Genomic DNA, 17,696 nt, shown 5'->3' on the forward strand with positions numbered 1-17,696 from the left:
AAAATTGAAACAAAATTAAACTTATATGTATTTTTTGAAATTTTTAACAAACTTTAATGATAAACACAATTGTCTTTACGTAAAGTTGATAGTTGAAAACCATTAGATGATGATTTAATTAAACTTGTCAAATCATCTAACGATTCTCAAATATCAACTTCACATGAAAACAATTGCATGTGAGAACTCACATGGTATTATTGATTAAGTTTATATTTTGTCTAAAATTACATTGTTGTCCTGCTTAAAATATTACAAAAACCATATGTTATTTGAATAGAGTAAATAGTCAAATTTGTTCCTAAAAGATCACCTGTTTCCCAAATTGATCCTCGAAAGATTTTTTTAATCAAATCCGTTCTTTAAAAATTTTTAATGTCATATTAGTCCTTCCGTCACTTTCATTGCTCATTGGGCCAAAGTTTACTGATATGATATGTTGCTCATTGGGCCAAAGTTTACTGATATGATATGTTAAGTGACACCACAGTACACATTTGACAATCCTAATTGGCTGCTAATATAATAAATTTATGAAATTAGATCAAATGAACCCAAAAACGAGGAATTTCAATACCTCGAGATCTCCCTCAATTGAGAGTTGATTTGATATAATTGCATAAACTTATCATGTTAGCAGTCAATTAAGACTGTCAAGTGTGTGCTATGGTTAGTGTGGTGTTACTTAACATGCCAGATTAGCAGATTTTGACGCTATTAATAACAGAAGTAACAGAAAAGCTAATATGGCTAACTTAAAATTTTTGAAGGACATATTTCATTCAAAAAATCTTTCAAGAACCAATTTAGAGAGCGAGTAATTTTTTAGGATTAATTTGACTATTTATTCTATTTGGATAGGTAAATGTTTCTATTTTTCGTATATCCCAAAGTTTTGATTCCATCGGTTACAACAATTTTTTTTAACGGCAGTGATATTTGCATAGAAATTATCTTTCCACAATCCACACCAACAGTTCAACTCCAAAACCATCCACACTCCACAGAAACGGGATTATCTCACCTATCAATTTAGGTTTAGAAGGAAACTTCTCTGAAGTGAACTTGTTTGCAGAATTTAAAAGGTAGAGGCCTTATCCATCATCAAATTACAACTAGCATGGAAAATTCCAAACCATGGTTTGGACTCTTACAGTTTTTACTTAAAAATCTATAGATGCACTTAATGCATTAAGGTTAAGATAAGCAAAAAGAATCTAACTAACTAGTCTTCCTTTCATAACTGACATTAATAAAAGATCCATACTACCTATCTAAATCTTTTTCTTTCTCTTTTCTTTTCTTTTTTATTTTTATTTTCTTGGCCAATATTAGTTTGGCCTTCCTTTCATAACTTGACTTGATTGCATTATGGATGGACCAAATCAGTTTGGGGAATACCCAGCTGCTGCTTCAATTTCTTAAGTGAATCTCAGAATACTCCTGTCCACCTAATTAGGCTACAATTGCTAATTCAAATGCTAGACTCTAGAGAAAATCTTGAACGTTGATGCATCTATCTTCATAGTTTGAAGATATATGATCGGTGGCATGTTCATATCAGATACTCAGATACTATCAGCAATCATATTTTAATAACTCAAAAAATGCAACTTTCCTTTGAGTTTGCTTTCATCACTATCTCCAAAACATTCCGAATGTTGATGACCATAATCTACTTAAACTTGGTTTGGTAAAGTTTTTACTTTTCAAAAGTAACTTATAAAGCCTAGTTTTTAAAAGATAGCTTTTTAAAAATTGTAACATCTATGTTTGGTAAATTAAATTAAAAATAACTTTCAATAAGCATAAGTAATAACAAGTGCATTTAGTAAATTAGTTTTTAAAAATTTAAAAATACTATAATAGACATTAATGTAAAAAATTAAATTTGGATATTAATTAATGTATGAGGTTATATTAGACATTTTAATTTTGATAAGCACAAGCTATCTTTTAAAAGCTTCATCTTAAGTGTTTTCAAAAGCACTCCTATTTTTTAAAAGTTGCAAGCACAAGCATATAGTCTTTTTGATTTACCAAACGCAAAATGAAGAACTTGTGCATTTTAAAAGCACGAGCACCTCTTCAAAAAACTTTACCAAACCAAGCCTTAATCTGACTTCACTATACAGTCCAATGATACATTTAAATTCACACACTAACACACGATCAGTGGCTAAATCTGAATAACTCTATCAAGTACTCCATGTCTCTCTCATACAACTCTCAATCATGTTATAATGGTAATTTGGTTTTCTAGCACGCAAGTCTTTCCAATGCTGCAAAGCCAAAAAAATTTGAGTCTTTAAGATGCTCACCATTTCTCCAACCAAGCAACAACAACTGTACCAATTCTAAGGGGTCTACTTCAGCATTACCTAGTTACACTTTCATAACGGTTGACTTCTACACTGGTTCTCCCCTGTTTGGGACCAACGACCACTAGTGATTGTTCCTCCTTAGTCAATTTTGGTCCTAACCTTACCTTCATTTTTCTCTCTTCTTGACAAGCCCACAAAAAGCCTACCAAGTTTCTAGATCACAGCCATTTTATTGGCTTCCAATTCCATGGCTCACTAAAGTATGTAATCTCTCCTTGTTCACTCGAGGAAAGGCGTAGTCTTATTTGGATTTGCATCAGGGAGCACCGGCAAAGATCTACCCCCATTTTCTTCTTACCACTTGCAAAACATTGCGCAAAAACAGTGGTCTTATGCACAGCTCTCCAACTTAGCAGGGTCTCGGGAGGGTAGAGTATGCACCGTAACCCTATGATCTCTAGGTTACAACTTACATGAAAGCAATCTGCTGTTCTTAAGTGCTACTATGGACTCTGAGATTGCCATATGCTTGTGCTGTCAATTTTTTAGAACACAACTCCGAAAAGCAAGATGCAAACTCAGCTCAAAATGCCTCCTACTACAACTACACTGTAATTGGCAGTAGTATTGCAAAAAAGGGTGGGTAAAGTTGATTGCTGACTGCAAAAATGAGTAGATCTCTTTTGTAATCTTAATTATATTTTTGGGACAGTTATACATCAAACAAGTTATCTATAAAATGAGTAAACTATTAATCTCAACCATTTTCTGATCCAATTGCCGAAATACAAGTTATCCGAAACAACAGAGGACCACAGCAAAGTTGCCTTTAGTAGGCGCTTTACTGGAACTTGAATCTCACAAGTCAATAGTCATGACCAAAAAATTACCAATTTCACTAGGTGGGATAGGATCATGTCAATGTAATTAGTTACCTTTTTCCTGCAGTATGAATGGTGGATTACGTTAAAACTCTAAAGTATAAACCTAGCTTATCTAATCAGTAACCAGTAATCACCATGGTGGAACTCCTAATCTAACTTAAAAAATTTATAATTGTGTTGATAACAAATCAAATAAAAAAGAACACATGATTGAAACACTTTCTATTTGATACTAAAATTCATCATATCATATTATAACCACCAGTGAAGAGAGTTTGCAACTGCCAAATTGCGGTACAAGGAGCTCAAAAAATTGCCCCAAAACAAAAACCTAACCTTTATTTTAGTTATTTTTATTATTTGAGAGCTTTGTGGACGGTGGCAACAGCAGAATCCGGCGAAGTTGGAGCTTCTACAGCGACTGCCTTGGTCTTCAGCTGCTGCTGCTGCTGAATGAGAGTCTTCCTCTCGTAATCGCGGTACTTATTGATGGCGGCGGTGCAGATCACTGAAACAGTTGCGAATTCAATTAGAAGAAACAGAAAGAACTAGAGAGAGAAAGAGAAAGAGATAAAGGGGGAAATGGAATACCTCCGGCGCCGACGAAGTAGAGGAGGCGGAGGACTTTGGGGCCAGCGGGGCCGGAAACCTCTTCGCCGGTCATGTCTCCCAAACACTGCTTTCTTCTCCCTTTCTCACAATTCTCACTCCACTCGCTTGCTCTAACTAACCTTTTGCTTCAAATGATTATGTGCATATTTTCGTAAAATAAATAAATATATAATCAAAAGATAAAATATATTTTTTATTTCTAAGATTTATAATTTTTTTTAAAAATATTTTTAATATTTAATTTTATTTTTAATATTTTTTATTTATTCGATTTTATCTTTAACGATTTTAATTTGTTTTAAAATTATTATTAAACGTTTTTAATTTTATCCCCAACATTTTAGATGAAATTAAAATTTAATAATAATTTTAATACAAATCAAAAATATTAAGAACAAAATTAAATACAATTAAACGTTAGAAGTATTTTTTAAAAAAATCATAAACGTTAAGAACAATAAAACATACTTTACCCTATGATATCAAATTAATGTATGAAAAAGTTTTCAATTATCAACTTTATTTGTAGGTGAATTTTTACTTAATTTTATTAGAATTTAATTTTAATATATTATTAGTGTAAAATAATTTTACACGTATATCTAATTACATAATGCTACATTAGCAAAAATAACTATTTTTTATATTGATTGCATAAATTGTCATTCAAAAAATGAATATAGTTACACAACTGTAAAAAATACACTTGTAGTGCATTAAAATTAAACTCATTTTATTATACAAAAATGAGAAAGTTAGGAGACCAGCACTTTTATTAAAATCTGACAAGTACTTAACTATAAAAAAAAGTAAGTAATTTCATACCATTGGATATAATTTCATGAACTCAATATATAGTATGATTTGCTCATATTAATTGAATTTTCCGGTTTTTATTAATCCATGTCTCATTGAAATTGAATTTTCTCATCATAATTTGCAAGAAATTTCATTGAACTCAATATATAGTATGATTTGCTCATATTCAATTTAACTTTTATTTTTCAGTAGTTTTCTTTATGCCTTTTATTTTTTAGGTAATATATTCTTGATGTTATCTTAGATGAGTTTTTCCTTCACAAATGTATTCTACTTGACGCTTATTATTTTATTTGTACATTTTTTAAGTTGGTGCAGCAAAATTTGAGAGAATTTTGTAAAAAATTGAACATAAAAAAAATTGGTTGAAATAAACTCTTCTTTTCATCGAATTAATTTTTGAAGTAAGACCAATTTGAGTATAATTGGGATCTTTAAGACGATCTCTGCAAAGAAACTACAAGCAACAACTAGAACATCGAGATAGATAATTTCAATTTAACTGGATATCCTTTAAAAGTTGTACAATATTCGGTCTTTTATTATAATAATTAAAAAAAAAAATAAACACATCTAAAAATTATAAATAGATTTACTGTTTTTTTAAAATTAAATATACATTCAAAATACAAACTAAATAAAACTGAAATTTAAAATTTAAATTTAAATTTTAAATTTCTATTTCAAATTTAATATATTTAATTATTAATATATTACAATTTAAATACACATCCAAAAATCAAATCAGTTAGAATTCAAAATTTCGAATTTAAAATTCTAAAATAAATTTTAAATCATCTTAAATTTTGGATGTGTTTATGTTGTTCATTATGTTCTTATGTACATATATAAGTTTTTTTACATGAGTTTTGGATGTGTTGATAAAATATTTAGAGTGCATTCTTATAATTTTGGACGTGTATTTTAGTTTAATTTTTTCTGTGTTCAATATGTAATTTAGAACTACAATGACAATAATTTAGATGTGTTAATACATAATTTTAAATGTGTTTATGTTGTTTATTTAATTTTAGATGTGTTTTTGACATGAGTTTTACATGTTTTGAATAAAAAAAAATAATTGAAGTGAGTTTAATTGATTTTGAAAATTTCACTAATTTTTTAAAAATTAGTACACGAAAAGTTGTTAAAAATTTTATGATTTGGTTTGCAAAAAATTAATATATTACAAGTGGTTATAAATTTTACAGTAATAATTATTCAAAATAAAAGTGGTTCCTTAAAATTAAAAAATATGATTAGTTAAAAAATTAAAATAATAAAATATTAAATTTAAAAAGTAGCATTTTCCTATTTGTATATAATTAAAATTTTGTCACCCAAAACTTGATGGCGCTAGAAAGATTAATTTAACACGCATTAGGGCTATTAAAATAGGACAAATTCATTAGGTTCGCCTATTTAATCACTTTAAATAGATGGACTTTTAGTTCCAAAAAAAAAAAAACTTGTGAAAATGAAACGTTTAACGGGCTCGACTCAATGAACCTGTGATTAAATAGATGGGCATGCTGCGTCCAAAAAGAAAAAAGATGGGCATGCAAAATAATCGACCCGGCCCGTTTAATCTATCTAATTTTTTTTCATTTCTTTTCCCATTTTTTAAAATTATTTTTAACAACTTTTTAATAATCTAACTCAAATATATTAATTTTTAATTAAAATATCTCAATTTTTAATCTAATAACCTATTAAAAAGGCAAAAAAATTAGTCTAAAATTAATATTTTAACCCAAAAAATGATTTTTTATTTTTAATTAAAAATGATCTATTTGAAAAAATAAAAAATACACAAGGTTTCATGCTCAGCCCATCGGTTTCTTTAAAAAAAAAAAAAAATCAGAGTCCTATTTTAGAAATCCATATAAAGTTGGTATATAATTGTCCTTAAACAAACATGTTTATAAAAATTATAAAGGTAAATGTATCGAAAATATGAAAAATTTATATTTTAATATTTTGAATAAAATATGTTACAGTCTGGCCCACATATAACATGGGCCGACCCGACCCGCAAACCACTAGACCCGAACGGTTGGGTGTGAGACGTCCAAATACCACCCGGACACGCGTCTTGGACAACTCACTACTACAGCTGTATAGGGAAGCTTCGAGGAAGGTGGGTTCTACCTTTGTGGGACCCGCCTCTGACACGGTATATATGGGGAGGGTCCTACCCCTCTCCCAAGGTACGTCACAGACCATTCTCTCATTTCTCGCCTGCACACTTGACTGACTAGAGCGTCGGAGTGTCTTTGCAGGTGACACTCCCCTCTCCACACAAAGAGCTCGGGAAGTCGGTTATCCCTCCTTCGACCCAGCGACCCGGAACTAGGTTATCCCCCCTCTTATTGACCGAAGTACCAACCTAAACCGTCCGGTACCCGACATACCGAACATTGGCACCGTCTGTGGGGACGCCTGAATGGACGTTGTACTGGACCCAAGAGGAACAGGCCGCGAGACCGAGCGCAGAGGGGAAGCCTCCGTGGCTTCCTCCCGGGAGCGCACGAGGTCCCCTCCACGGCGAACCTCACGATCTCAAGAAAGGCGCCCTTTCGGGGGAACTGGAGACAACAACGCCAGAATAATGCAGGAGTTGTGTCACAGGATGCAGGACCTGGAGTGCTGATTGGCAGATCGAGAACATCGCCAACGAACTCCCGAATCAAGCTACTCCCGTTCCCCTCCGAGAAGCCACTCCCGGCGAGCAGCTAGCCCACGATCTGAGCCCGAGAGCGCCAGGGAGGAAGGACGCCCAAGAAGACGCCGCGACCCCATCATCTACACCCGGCACGAAAGGAGGCGCATCACAGATCGAGATCGGGAAGAAGGTCGACGGGAAGACGGCGAGGAAAGAACAAGGAGAACGCGGGGACCAGTGATAATGGGCGCAACCCCATTTCATCGTTCCATCCTCGAAGTCCGGCTGCCAAAGCACTTTGACAAGCCAACGGACATGAGGTACGACGGAACCCAAGACTCGCAGGAGCACCTTACGGCCTTCGAGGCCAGGATGAACCTGGAGGAGTGGGAGACGAGGTAAGGTGCCGCGTTTTCCCGGTCACTCTCGCGGAACCTGCAATACGGTGGTTTAACAGCCTCCCGCAGGGCTCGGTGGCCAGGTTCTCGGATATTAGCCACGCCTTCCTAGCCCAATTTACTACCAGAATCGCAAAGGCAAAGCACCCGATCAATCTGCTCAGGGTGACGCAGAGGTCCAGCGAACTGACCAGGAAATATCTAGACCGGTTCAACAACGAGTGTTTAGAAATTGACGGGCTGACTGATTCAGTTGCTAGCCTATGCCTGACGAATGGACTTCTAAACGAAGACTTCAGAAAGCACCTCACTACGAAGCCAGTGTGGACAATGCAGGAGATCCAAAGTGTAGCCAGGGAATACATTAACGATGAAGAAGTCAGCCAGGTCGTGGCTGCCAACAAACGACAGCCCTCGTACAATCAAACCCGGCAGCAGGGAAGTGGAGAAAGACAGAAAGAACACGCCAGAGATTGCGGTCCGAGCAAGACACCCAGGCCATTTCCTCGAGTCGGGAAGTTCACCAATTACACCTCTCTCACCGTCCCCATCATAGAAGTTTACCAAAGATAGCAGAGAAGGGAATTTTGTCGAAGCCCCGACCTCTGAAGGACCGGACCGGGAGAAACAAGAGCCTCTATTGTTATTATCACAAAGGCTATAGACACAAGACACACGATTGCTTCGACCTGAAAGATGCGCTGGAACAAGCGATCCGGGACAGGAAACTAGCCGAATTCTCCCATCTCATCAGGGAGCCAAGGAGGCGAGATCGCGACCGCGAGGGAGAGGACAAGACCCGTGCAGCAAGGCGACGTCACGAGCCAGAGGACAAGGAACACGACCTTACCATAGTGAACGTGGTAACGGCAAGAGATGCACCCCCAAGGTCGAGGTTGGCACACAAGAAAGACGCCAAGGTCCTGGCGGTTTCCTCATCCTCTGTGCGAAGCTCCAAAAGGCTCCCACCCATCTCATTCGGTCCAGAGGACCAATGATTCGATGAGGCCGTGGAAAGCCCGCCCATGGTCATCACGGCCAGAGTGGGAACCGGCCTCATCAAGCGGATCCTTGTGGACACCGGGGATGACTCGAATATCATGTTTCGCAACGTGTTTGACGCCTTGGGCCTACGGGATGCCGATTTAAAGACGCACCAGCACGGTATGGTAGGTTTGGGCGACCACTTCATCAAGCCAGACGGGATAATCTCCCTACCAATATCTGTAGGAACAGGACAGGGACGTAGGTCGGTAATGGCCGAGTTCGTGGTTCTACGAAACTCTACGGCCTATAACGTCATCCTAGGGAGGAAGACTATCAACGACCTCAGAGCAGTGATCAGCACAAAGATGTTGATAATGAAGTTCATAGCTGACGATGGATCCGTGGGATCCATAAAAGGAGACTTGGAAACGGCAGTCGCTTGCGACAATGCCAGCCTCTCCTTAAGGAAGAAATCTAAAGAGGCATCGGGGGTGTTCCTTGCTGACTTGGACGCCAGAGTCAGCGACAAGCCGAGACCCGAACCAGAAGGGAACTTAGAGAGGTTCAAAGTCGGGGACACTGAGGAGAAGTTCACCTACGTAAACAGAAACCTCCCACATGACCTAAAGGGACCTCTAATGGAAATGATCAGGGCTAACGACGACCTATTTGCATGGACGCTAGCCGACATGCCGGGGATAGACCCCCAACTCATGTCACATCACTTGGCCGTGATGGCCGAGGCCAGACCGGTAGCTCAAAGGAGAAGGAAAATGTCGCAAGAGCGAGCAGAGGAGGTGGCCAGACAGACGACTGGCCTCCTCGAAGCAGGATTTATTCGGGAACTCGACTACTCGACGTGGCTGTCGAATGAAGTTCTAGTGAAAAAGCACAATGGGAAATGGAGGATGTGTGTGGACTACTCTAATCTCAACAAAGCATGCCCCAAGGACTGCTACCCCCTACCCAACATTGATGCACTCGTCGACGCAGCGGCGGGATATCGGTACCTAAGCTTCATGGACGCTTACTCTGGCTATAATCAGATATCGATGCACCGGCCTGACGAAGAGAAAACAGCATTCATAACGCCGGGAGGGATATATTGCTACAAGGTAATGCCGTTCGGCCTGAAGAACGCTGGGGCAACGTACCAGAGGCTAATGAACAAGATATTTAGAGATCTCATAGGCAAAATGGTGGAGGTATATATAGATGATATCCTCGCAAAGACCACCCGACCTGAGGACCTCATAAGCGACCTGGGAAATGTGTTCGACTCCCTCCGACAACATGACATGAGGCTCAACCTACTCAAATGCGCCTTTGCCATGGAAGCAGGAAATTTCCTAGGGTTCATGATAACCCAAAGGGGGGTCGAGGCTAACCCGGAAAAGTGCCAATCAATACTCCAAATGAAGAGTCCGAGATGTGTCAAGGATGTTCAGAGGCTCTCAGGTAGACTCACGGCCTTATCCTGTTTCCTTGGAACGTCGGCTGCTAGGGCGCTGCCATTTTTTAACCTTATGAAAAAAGGGATAGTGTTTGAATGGACCCAAGCGTCTGAGGAAGCATTTAAGCATTTGAAAGAGATCCTCGCAACACCACCCGTGCTCGGGAAGCCTAAAGCCGGGGAACCGCTCTACCTGTACCTGTCCATAACAGAGGAAGCGCTGGCGGCAGTTTTGGTACGGGAAGAAGGGAAGGTTCAACAACCAATTTACTTCGTGAGTAGAGCACTGCAAGGAGCAGAACTGAGATACAGCAAATTGGAGAAGCTGGCTCTGGCGCTGCTAACCTCTTCCCGAAGACTACGATAATACTTCCAGGGTCACCAAGTGGTCGTGAGAACGGACAAAGGAATCCGTCAAGTACTCCAAAAACCCGACTTAGCGGGAAGAATGATGACTTGGGCCATCGAGCTATCTCAGTACGATTTGCGATATGAGCCCCGACATGCGATTAAGGCCCAAGCAATGGCAGACTTCTTGGTAGAAATAACGGGGGAACCGACCGAGGAGCCGGGCATACAGTGGAGGCTCCATGTAGACGGAGCCTCCAACCAAATGTCCGGAGGTGCTGGGATCATCTTGGAAAGCCCTGTCAGGGTCATATGCGAACAATCAATCAAGTTCGAGTTTCCCGTATCGAACAACCAAGTGGAATACGAAGCTCTCTTGGGCGGCCTGATCTTAGCTCGGGAAGTCGGGGCTACGAGGCTGGAAGTGTGCAGTGACTCGCAGGTCGTCACCTCGCAAGTAAATGAAAGCTACCAAGCCAGAGACTCACTGTTGCAGAAGTACTTGGAGAAGGTCAGATAGCTGAGCAAACAATTCCAGGAGGTCGCAGTCCAACACGTTCCGAGAAAAAGGAACACACGAGCAGACCTCCTATCCAAGCTAGCGAGCACGAAATGGGGAGTCGACAACCGGTCCCTCATTCAAGGCATGATAAAAGAACCAACAGTTACTCTCCACCTGACAAAGATAGGCCCCTCCTGGATGAACCCCATCACTAATTTTCTAGAAAACGGCAAACTCCCCGACGACAAGAAGGTAGCTAAAGCGTTGAGAAGGGAGGCGACCAAATATGCAATCATACAAGGTCAACTGTTTAAAAAGGGACTCAGTCAGCCCTTACTAAAGTGCCTGCATACCGACCAAATGGACTAAGTCCTCAGAGAAGTCCACGAGGGGTGCTGTGGTCACCACATCGGGGGCAAAGCCCTAGCAAGAAAGCTCGTCCGAGCTGGATACTACTGGCCGTCGATGATGATGGACTCCAAAGAATTTGTAAGGAAATGCGTCAAGTGCCAAGAGAACGCCAACTTCCACGAGGCGGTGGCAACCGAGCTAAGCCTATTGACATCCTCCCGACCTTTCTCACAATGGGGAGTCGACCTACTAGGACCTTTCCGGTCGGCCCGGGGCAAGTCAAATACCTCATAGTTGCTATAGACTACTACACCAAGTGGATAGAGGCTGAACCACTGGCCAGTATATCCTCAGCCAATTGTCGAAAGTTTCGTTTTCTCTGATAACGGGACACAGTTCACTGACAAGAAGTTCGCGGAGTTCCTCACCGGCTGGGCATAAAGCAGAAATTCTCCTCTCTAGAACATCCCCAGACGAACGGTCAAGTTGAGGCCGCAAACAAGGTCATCTTGTTGGGCTTCAAGAAGCGGCTGGATAACAAAAAAGGGGCGTGAGCCGACAAACTCACCTCGGTTCTCTAGTCTTACCGACCAACCGAACAATCGTCCATGGGAGAAACCCCTTTCTGCCTGACGTACGGGGTGGACGCTATGATACCTGTAGAGATTGGCGAACCAAGCCCACGACTACTCCTGAAGGGAGTAGAAGAAGCGGTGGAAAAGGACCTAGCAGACGAGGCCAGGGAGATGGCCCATTTGTCAGAAATAGCACTAAAGCAAAGAATTGCCCTGCGCTACAACACCAAAGTGCTCAAGAGAGAATTTGAACAAAACGACCTCGTCCTGCGGTGCAACGATATCGGGCTACCGACCCAAGGGGAAGGTAAACTAGTGGCAAACTGGGAAGGCCCCTACAGAGTCAAAGAGGTGATTGGCAAGGGCGCCTACAAATTAGAGAAGCTTGATGGCAAGGAAGTCCTGAGAACTTGGAACGCAGGTAACTTGAGAAGATTTTACTCCTAGCTCAAACACGCCGATTAGGCGATCTGACGAGCTCAGCGATTTACTCTTGTTAAATACTTATGGCAATAGACTTGTTTAATTATCGATTAACGTTTACTTGTCAAAATTACTTTCCCATTTGCTCTTCTCCATTTACACGTCTCATGACAACAAGTTCCTTATAATACATGTTAAACGGGACCACAATACGGTGCCCTGGGACTGATCACCCCGGGAACCAACTAAGCTAAAGCCATAACAAACGGCTACAGCAATAGTAAAGCCACGACTTGGCTTCGTTGAACTACCAACACAACGGTAAACGAACGCGAGCGACAAGCCCATACCAACAAAACAGTAACAAAACAAAACAAAAACGTTCTACCGATAAGCAGGAAAAGATGATAATCACAAGCCGACCAAGCGACTGCTAAAGTATATTAAAAAGTTAATTCCGCAAGTTCTACAAACGAAAATACAAAAGGTACATGAAATTATTTCTTGGGCATGTCAACAATCTTGCCATCCTTGATTGTTTTAAAGACCCTAATTGCTGACGTGTCGAAGTTGGGAGCCATGATCTTCACCTGGGCTTTAAGAGCTTCCTCAATCATCAGGATCGCTCTCTTTCCCTGCTTCACCGTCTCCTTATGCTTCTTCTTAAGCTCTTCAGCCTCAGCTTGAGTGGTCCTAGCTGACGAGACGGCCACATCACGCTCCTTCTCTAAAGACACCACCCGACCTTGCGCGGCATTAAGCTGGCTCTCCAAAGTCATCTCCCGCTCAGTCAAACGGGACATGGTAGCATCAGAGGTCTTCAATTTTTCCTCGGCAGACGCGGCCTTCTCCTCGACGGTCTTAAGCTTCTCCCCCGCCTGGGACAGCTGCTCCCGAAGCGTTTCAACTTGGGTCTTGAATTCATTATTGGCCTTAGCAGTAGATTCGAGCTTCCTACGCAGCGACTGCATCCCCGACAACTCGAACTCAGCCTTCCGAGCTATAGCAACACCACGGAGGAGAGTACGATACATCCACCTCGCCTGCCTCGCAAGGTCAGAGCCATGGAAGTGCTCCTCTATGCCGGGAAGCAACTGGGAGTCTATGAAGGTCCCGGCATCAAAGTTCCCCTCCATCACGGTGAGGGCTCCCTCAGGGCTAGAGAATGACCTCTTCCTCTTGGGGGTGGGGATAATCTTCAAGTCATCATCCTCCTCGAATTGTTAAGCGGAGGTCAAATGCCCAGTGCCGGCCCCCTCCTCATGAACGGGAGAGACGTGCACCCCTTCAAAATTTTTGTCCGTCATCTCGGTATCACGGGGTGAGGGCACCGCTTGATCCTCCTTATTCTCAGGAGGGGTCTCCGGCTTCCTGTCAGCTTTCTCCCCATCGCTTTCCTCCAAAAAAGTCTTAAACAAATTCTCAAGGCCCGTCACCTCGGCAGACATCTCCACCTCAGCAAATAAAAAAACAAGTTAGTCGTGAAATCGGCATAACCAATCAAAGCAACCACAACGCAAGAAGTACAAGTCAGAGCCACTCACAAATGAAATTTCTGGCGACCTCCCAATCACCTATAAGAAGGTGGGAATTCACATGGTTTCTCCCAAAGACGGCCAACAACACGTCGGCAATCTTTCTGTCCACAACGGACATCCCCTTGTAAGTCACCTTAATGAAGGTGTTGGACCCCGCCCCGAAACTCCAATACGTTGGGATGAGGCGTTCCCCTTCTAAGGATAACCAGAAGGGATGGCGACCTTTGACTGGATGCACCTTAAAATATTTATCCTTATACCCATGGTAAGAGTCTTCAAACAATCCAAAAATCCTTCCACCCTGAGCAGATCGGAAGGACATGAACCCTTTCCTCGCTTTCCCTTCCTTGGAAGGATTAGTGAGGTTGAAAAAATAAAGAAAAATGTCTACGGACACCGGCAACTCGAGGTATTCACACACCATCTCGAAAACAGCGGATGGAAGCCCAACTGTTCGGATGCAGCTGCGATGGCGCCACGGAGATCCGGTTAAGGAGCGCCATTTGAAAGGCAGAAAAAGAAATACGAACCCCTACTTGGGTGAACATGGACTTATAAAACCAAATTCAATCGGGAACCCGGGGGGAGTGAAAGTTGAGCTCGTATAGCCGCTCACCGGGAGCAGGAACAAAAACGTCGTAGTTCGCCTCCTCGTCAGTTCCACCGCACAAGTACTCAGCTTAGCGGAACTCGGTAAGCTCCTCCTTGCCTATCTGGTTCGGGGATTCTTTCATGTCGGAAGTCACCCAAGCGTATGGGTTGTAACCCGCGGCGGAGGTGGAAGCTCGTGAGACGATTCGAGGCATACCTACAGTGGGGGTACCTCTCGGTTAGTCTACAAGGTCGGGAGCCCGGAAAAAGCTCAGAAACTACATTTAGCCTACTCAGTAACTAAAATCAAGCATGGCTGAAGCAAAATCCAAGTAAAGCCTAAAAAGCTAATACCCTAGAATGGTAACCCCCCTAACGTACCTACTTAACGCTAAGGCCATCTATCATACAAATCAAACAAACAGCATGCATGCAGAAGAACTAATGATGGAGGTAAAATGGACATGAAGTCGAAAGAGAGATGAATGTTTACCTGGATTAGTTGCGAAGATTTGAAAGAAAAGGAAAAGGAGCAAATGCACAAGGATGCAGAAATAACGCTCTAGGAAACTTGAAGAGAGAAGCAGATGAAGATGGATGAAGTGAAGAAATGAGATGAAAACAAGAGGCAAAACTGCCAGATTCAAGAAGCGCGAAAGGCCTAGGGGTAGAATAGTCTTTGCGCGTTGGGTTTCGAAACAACCCAATATGAGCATTTAATGCTATGCGCGAGGAAGGAGGCAACGTGTGGTTATCCCAGCAATGAACAGACATGCGCGCAAGAGGCACGTCCCCTCCACGGGCGGCCGAGCTGGCGACAACATACGGAAGGAGAGATAACATGCCACCAACAACCCTCACGATCATTGCTGGCGCGTTGGAGGTACTGTTACATCCTGGTCCACATATAACATGGGCCGACCCAACCCGCAAACCACCCGACCCGAACGGTCGGGTGTAAGACGTCCAAATACCGACCCAGATACACGTCCTGGACAACTCACTACTACAGCTGTATAGAGAAGCTTCGAGGAAGGTGGGTTCTGCCCATGTGGGACCCGTCTCTGACATGGTATATATGGGGAGGGTCTTACCTCTCTCCCAAGGTATGTCACATACCATTCTCTCATTTCTCGCCTGCACACTTGACTGACTAGAGCGTTGGAGTGTCTTTGCAAGTGACACCCGCCTCTCCACACAAAGAGCTCGGGAAGTCGGTTATCCCTCCTTCGACCCAATGACCCGGAACCAGGTGATCCCCCCTCTTATTGACCGAAGTACCAACCCGAACCATCCGGTACCCGACATACCAAACAAAATATTTTTATAGCGTTTTACAATTCAGCGTGTATTAGCAAAATTCATCTTTTTACTAAACCAAATTAAAGGTTAAATAACTAAATCTATGATTTTAAGAATTAAATTAAACCGGCTGATTCAATAAAGACTGGCCATTAGATCAATCCAATTTACAACAAAAACTAAAAACTGGTCAAAAATAAAAAATAAAAACTATCAATAAATTGGTAAACTAATTGAACCGATTTCAACTTTTCGGTGATTAATTGACTAAAAATAATGAAGTAAAAATTTTAAATTTTATTTTAAAAAAAGCATATATGTTTTATATATAAATAAATTATGTTATTATATCTAATTCAACTCTAATTAAATATCAATTAAAATTTTAAACTTTTGAACAACTAATTTCACTTATTCGATTTTAAAACCCAGAATAAATTTTTTTTGGCAACGACCCTTATTATGTAGGAAATAAGGAATTTGATGAGTTAAGCTTCAAAGTATTACTAATACTATTTTAGTTGAATGCATATTTATTATCTTACATGATATGCGTGCTTATGTGTTTTGATAAATTACTATATGTGCTTATGATTCTTGTTGTAACTCACTACAAAAAAAAATATTAAATACCGTCAGATTTACTAGCGGATTTACCTGCGCAAATTAGCGGCGGGTTATCGACGGATTCGAGTTTTTGACTATAAATTCGTTCGTAATAATTAGAGAAAAAAGAGAAAAATTGGCATGATAATTACCGTCAGATTTTTTCGACGGTAAACCTAATTAGTGCAACACTGTGTTTTGTTCATTTGCTGATTCGTTATTGGTGGATAAATCTGCCGGTAAATTCGACGGTAATCTTGTCCTAAATTCGAGCCGAGAACCCTTTCCTCCCTCATTTTGAATTACAGTCTCTCTCTCTCTCTATCTCTCTCTCTCTCTCTCTAACCTTCTCGTCTCTCCTCTTTAAGGACGTCTCCGGCAGCCCACCTCCGGTAGCTCCCTCTCATTGTCCGTCTCTCTTTTAGGCAAGCTTCGATGCAACTCCACTCTCTCGTCTCTCACTCTCTCTCTAACCCACTCGTCTCTCCCTTAACGATGTCTCTAGCTGCTCTTTACTCTGGCAGCCCCCTCTCGTTATCCATCTCTCCTTTAGGTGAGCTTCGACACAACTCTGGCAGCCACTATAACTCCTTCCCCTTCGACAGCCACTGCAACTCTTTTTTCGAGTTTTGTTTCCTTTCTATTTCTGTAATCCAAGTTCTTAATCCAAACAATTTATCAATTTTGTTTTGGTTAGCTTTAGTTTCATTAATTTGATTTTTAGTTAGTTAGCTTAGTTAGAGTTATTTTCTGTTTTAGTGGATTTAGTTAGTTAAGATAGGATTAGAATAAGTTACTAGGTTCTGAGACTACTAGAAGGGTTTGAAATTTGTTAAGTTCTAATGAATATGCTACTAGAATTATTTGTTTAAATGCTTGATTGTGTTGAATGTTCATATTGATTATTACTTGTTACATGGTGATGCTTGTTCATATTGATTATTTCTTGTTACTTGGTGCTACTTGTTCATACTGATTATTGCTTTGATTATCAAGTTTGTGCACTTATGCCTTGTGGAGATATTAGAACCTAAATTGTTTGAATGTTGGTACTTTGCATAGTTTAGGTAATTGATTTAGCATGCGTTGAAATTGTGAAGTGGATCGATGATTTGGCATGTTAACATCTTGTTGGAAAATTTTCATGTTATATTTAACCATGCTTGCTATGTACTTGATTTTAATTAATGTGTTTCTCTTACTAAGTTACATAGCACCCATATGTTTCTCTGAGTTGCAGGTTGTGAGTTATTTTGGCTATTTTACTATTTTTGTGACATATGCATGTGTTTGGTGGTTTGTTTTTTTGCAGACATGA

The 17,696-nt window shown here is 40.7% G+C and overlaps 4 protein-coding genes across 4 annotated transcripts; 3 read left to right on the forward strand and 1 right to left on the reverse strand.

Moving 5' to 3' along the window:
* Positions 1-3,415: 3,415 nt before the first annotated feature.
* On the reverse strand, positions 3,416-3,946 carry LOC107611942 (uncharacterized). Its single transcript, XM_016313807.3, has 2 exons — positions 3,800-3,946; positions 3,416-3,716 (listed from the first exon to the last, which is right to left on the reverse strand). The coding sequence occupies exons 1-2, from the start codon at positions 3,870-3,872 to the stop codon at positions 3,565-3,567; spliced, it is 225 nt and encodes a 74-aa protein (XP_016169293.1). The 5' UTR covers positions 3,873-3,946; the 3' UTR covers positions 3,416-3,564.
* A 3,601-nt stretch (positions 3,947-7,547) lies between these two features.
* LOC148547599 (uncharacterized) lies at positions 7,548-8,700 on the forward strand. The gene is made up of 3 exons (XM_088495510.1): positions 7,548-7,702; positions 7,762-8,118; positions 8,259-8,700. Exons 1-3 carry the CDS (start codon positions 7,548-7,550, stop codon positions 8,698-8,700), a joined length of 954 nt encoding a protein of 317 aa, XP_088351636.1.
* A 27-nt stretch (positions 8,701-8,727) lies between these two features.
* On the forward strand, positions 8,728-10,509 carry LOC148547600 (uncharacterized). Its single transcript, XM_088495511.1, has 2 exons — positions 8,728-9,564; positions 9,736-10,509. The coding sequence occupies exons 1-2, from the start codon at positions 8,728-8,730 to the stop codon at positions 10,507-10,509; spliced, it is 1,611 nt and encodes a 536-aa protein (XP_088351637.1).
* A 1,442-nt stretch (positions 10,510-11,951) lies between these two features.
* LOC148547601 (uncharacterized) lies at positions 11,952-12,365 on the forward strand. The gene has a single exon (XM_088495512.1). The coding sequence runs from the start codon at positions 11,952-11,954 to the stop codon at positions 12,363-12,365; it is 414 nt and encodes a 137-aa protein (XP_088351638.1).
* Positions 12,366-17,696: the final 5,331 nt, after the last annotated feature.

Source organism: Arachis ipaensis, chromosome B8, assembly GCF_059453495.1.
Source record: "Arachis ipaensis isolate K30076 ecotype BB chromosome B8, ASM5945349v1, whole genome shotgun sequence".
NCBI classification, from domain to species: domain Eukaryota; kingdom Viridiplantae; phylum Streptophyta; class Magnoliopsida; order Fabales; family Fabaceae; genus Arachis; species Arachis ipaensis.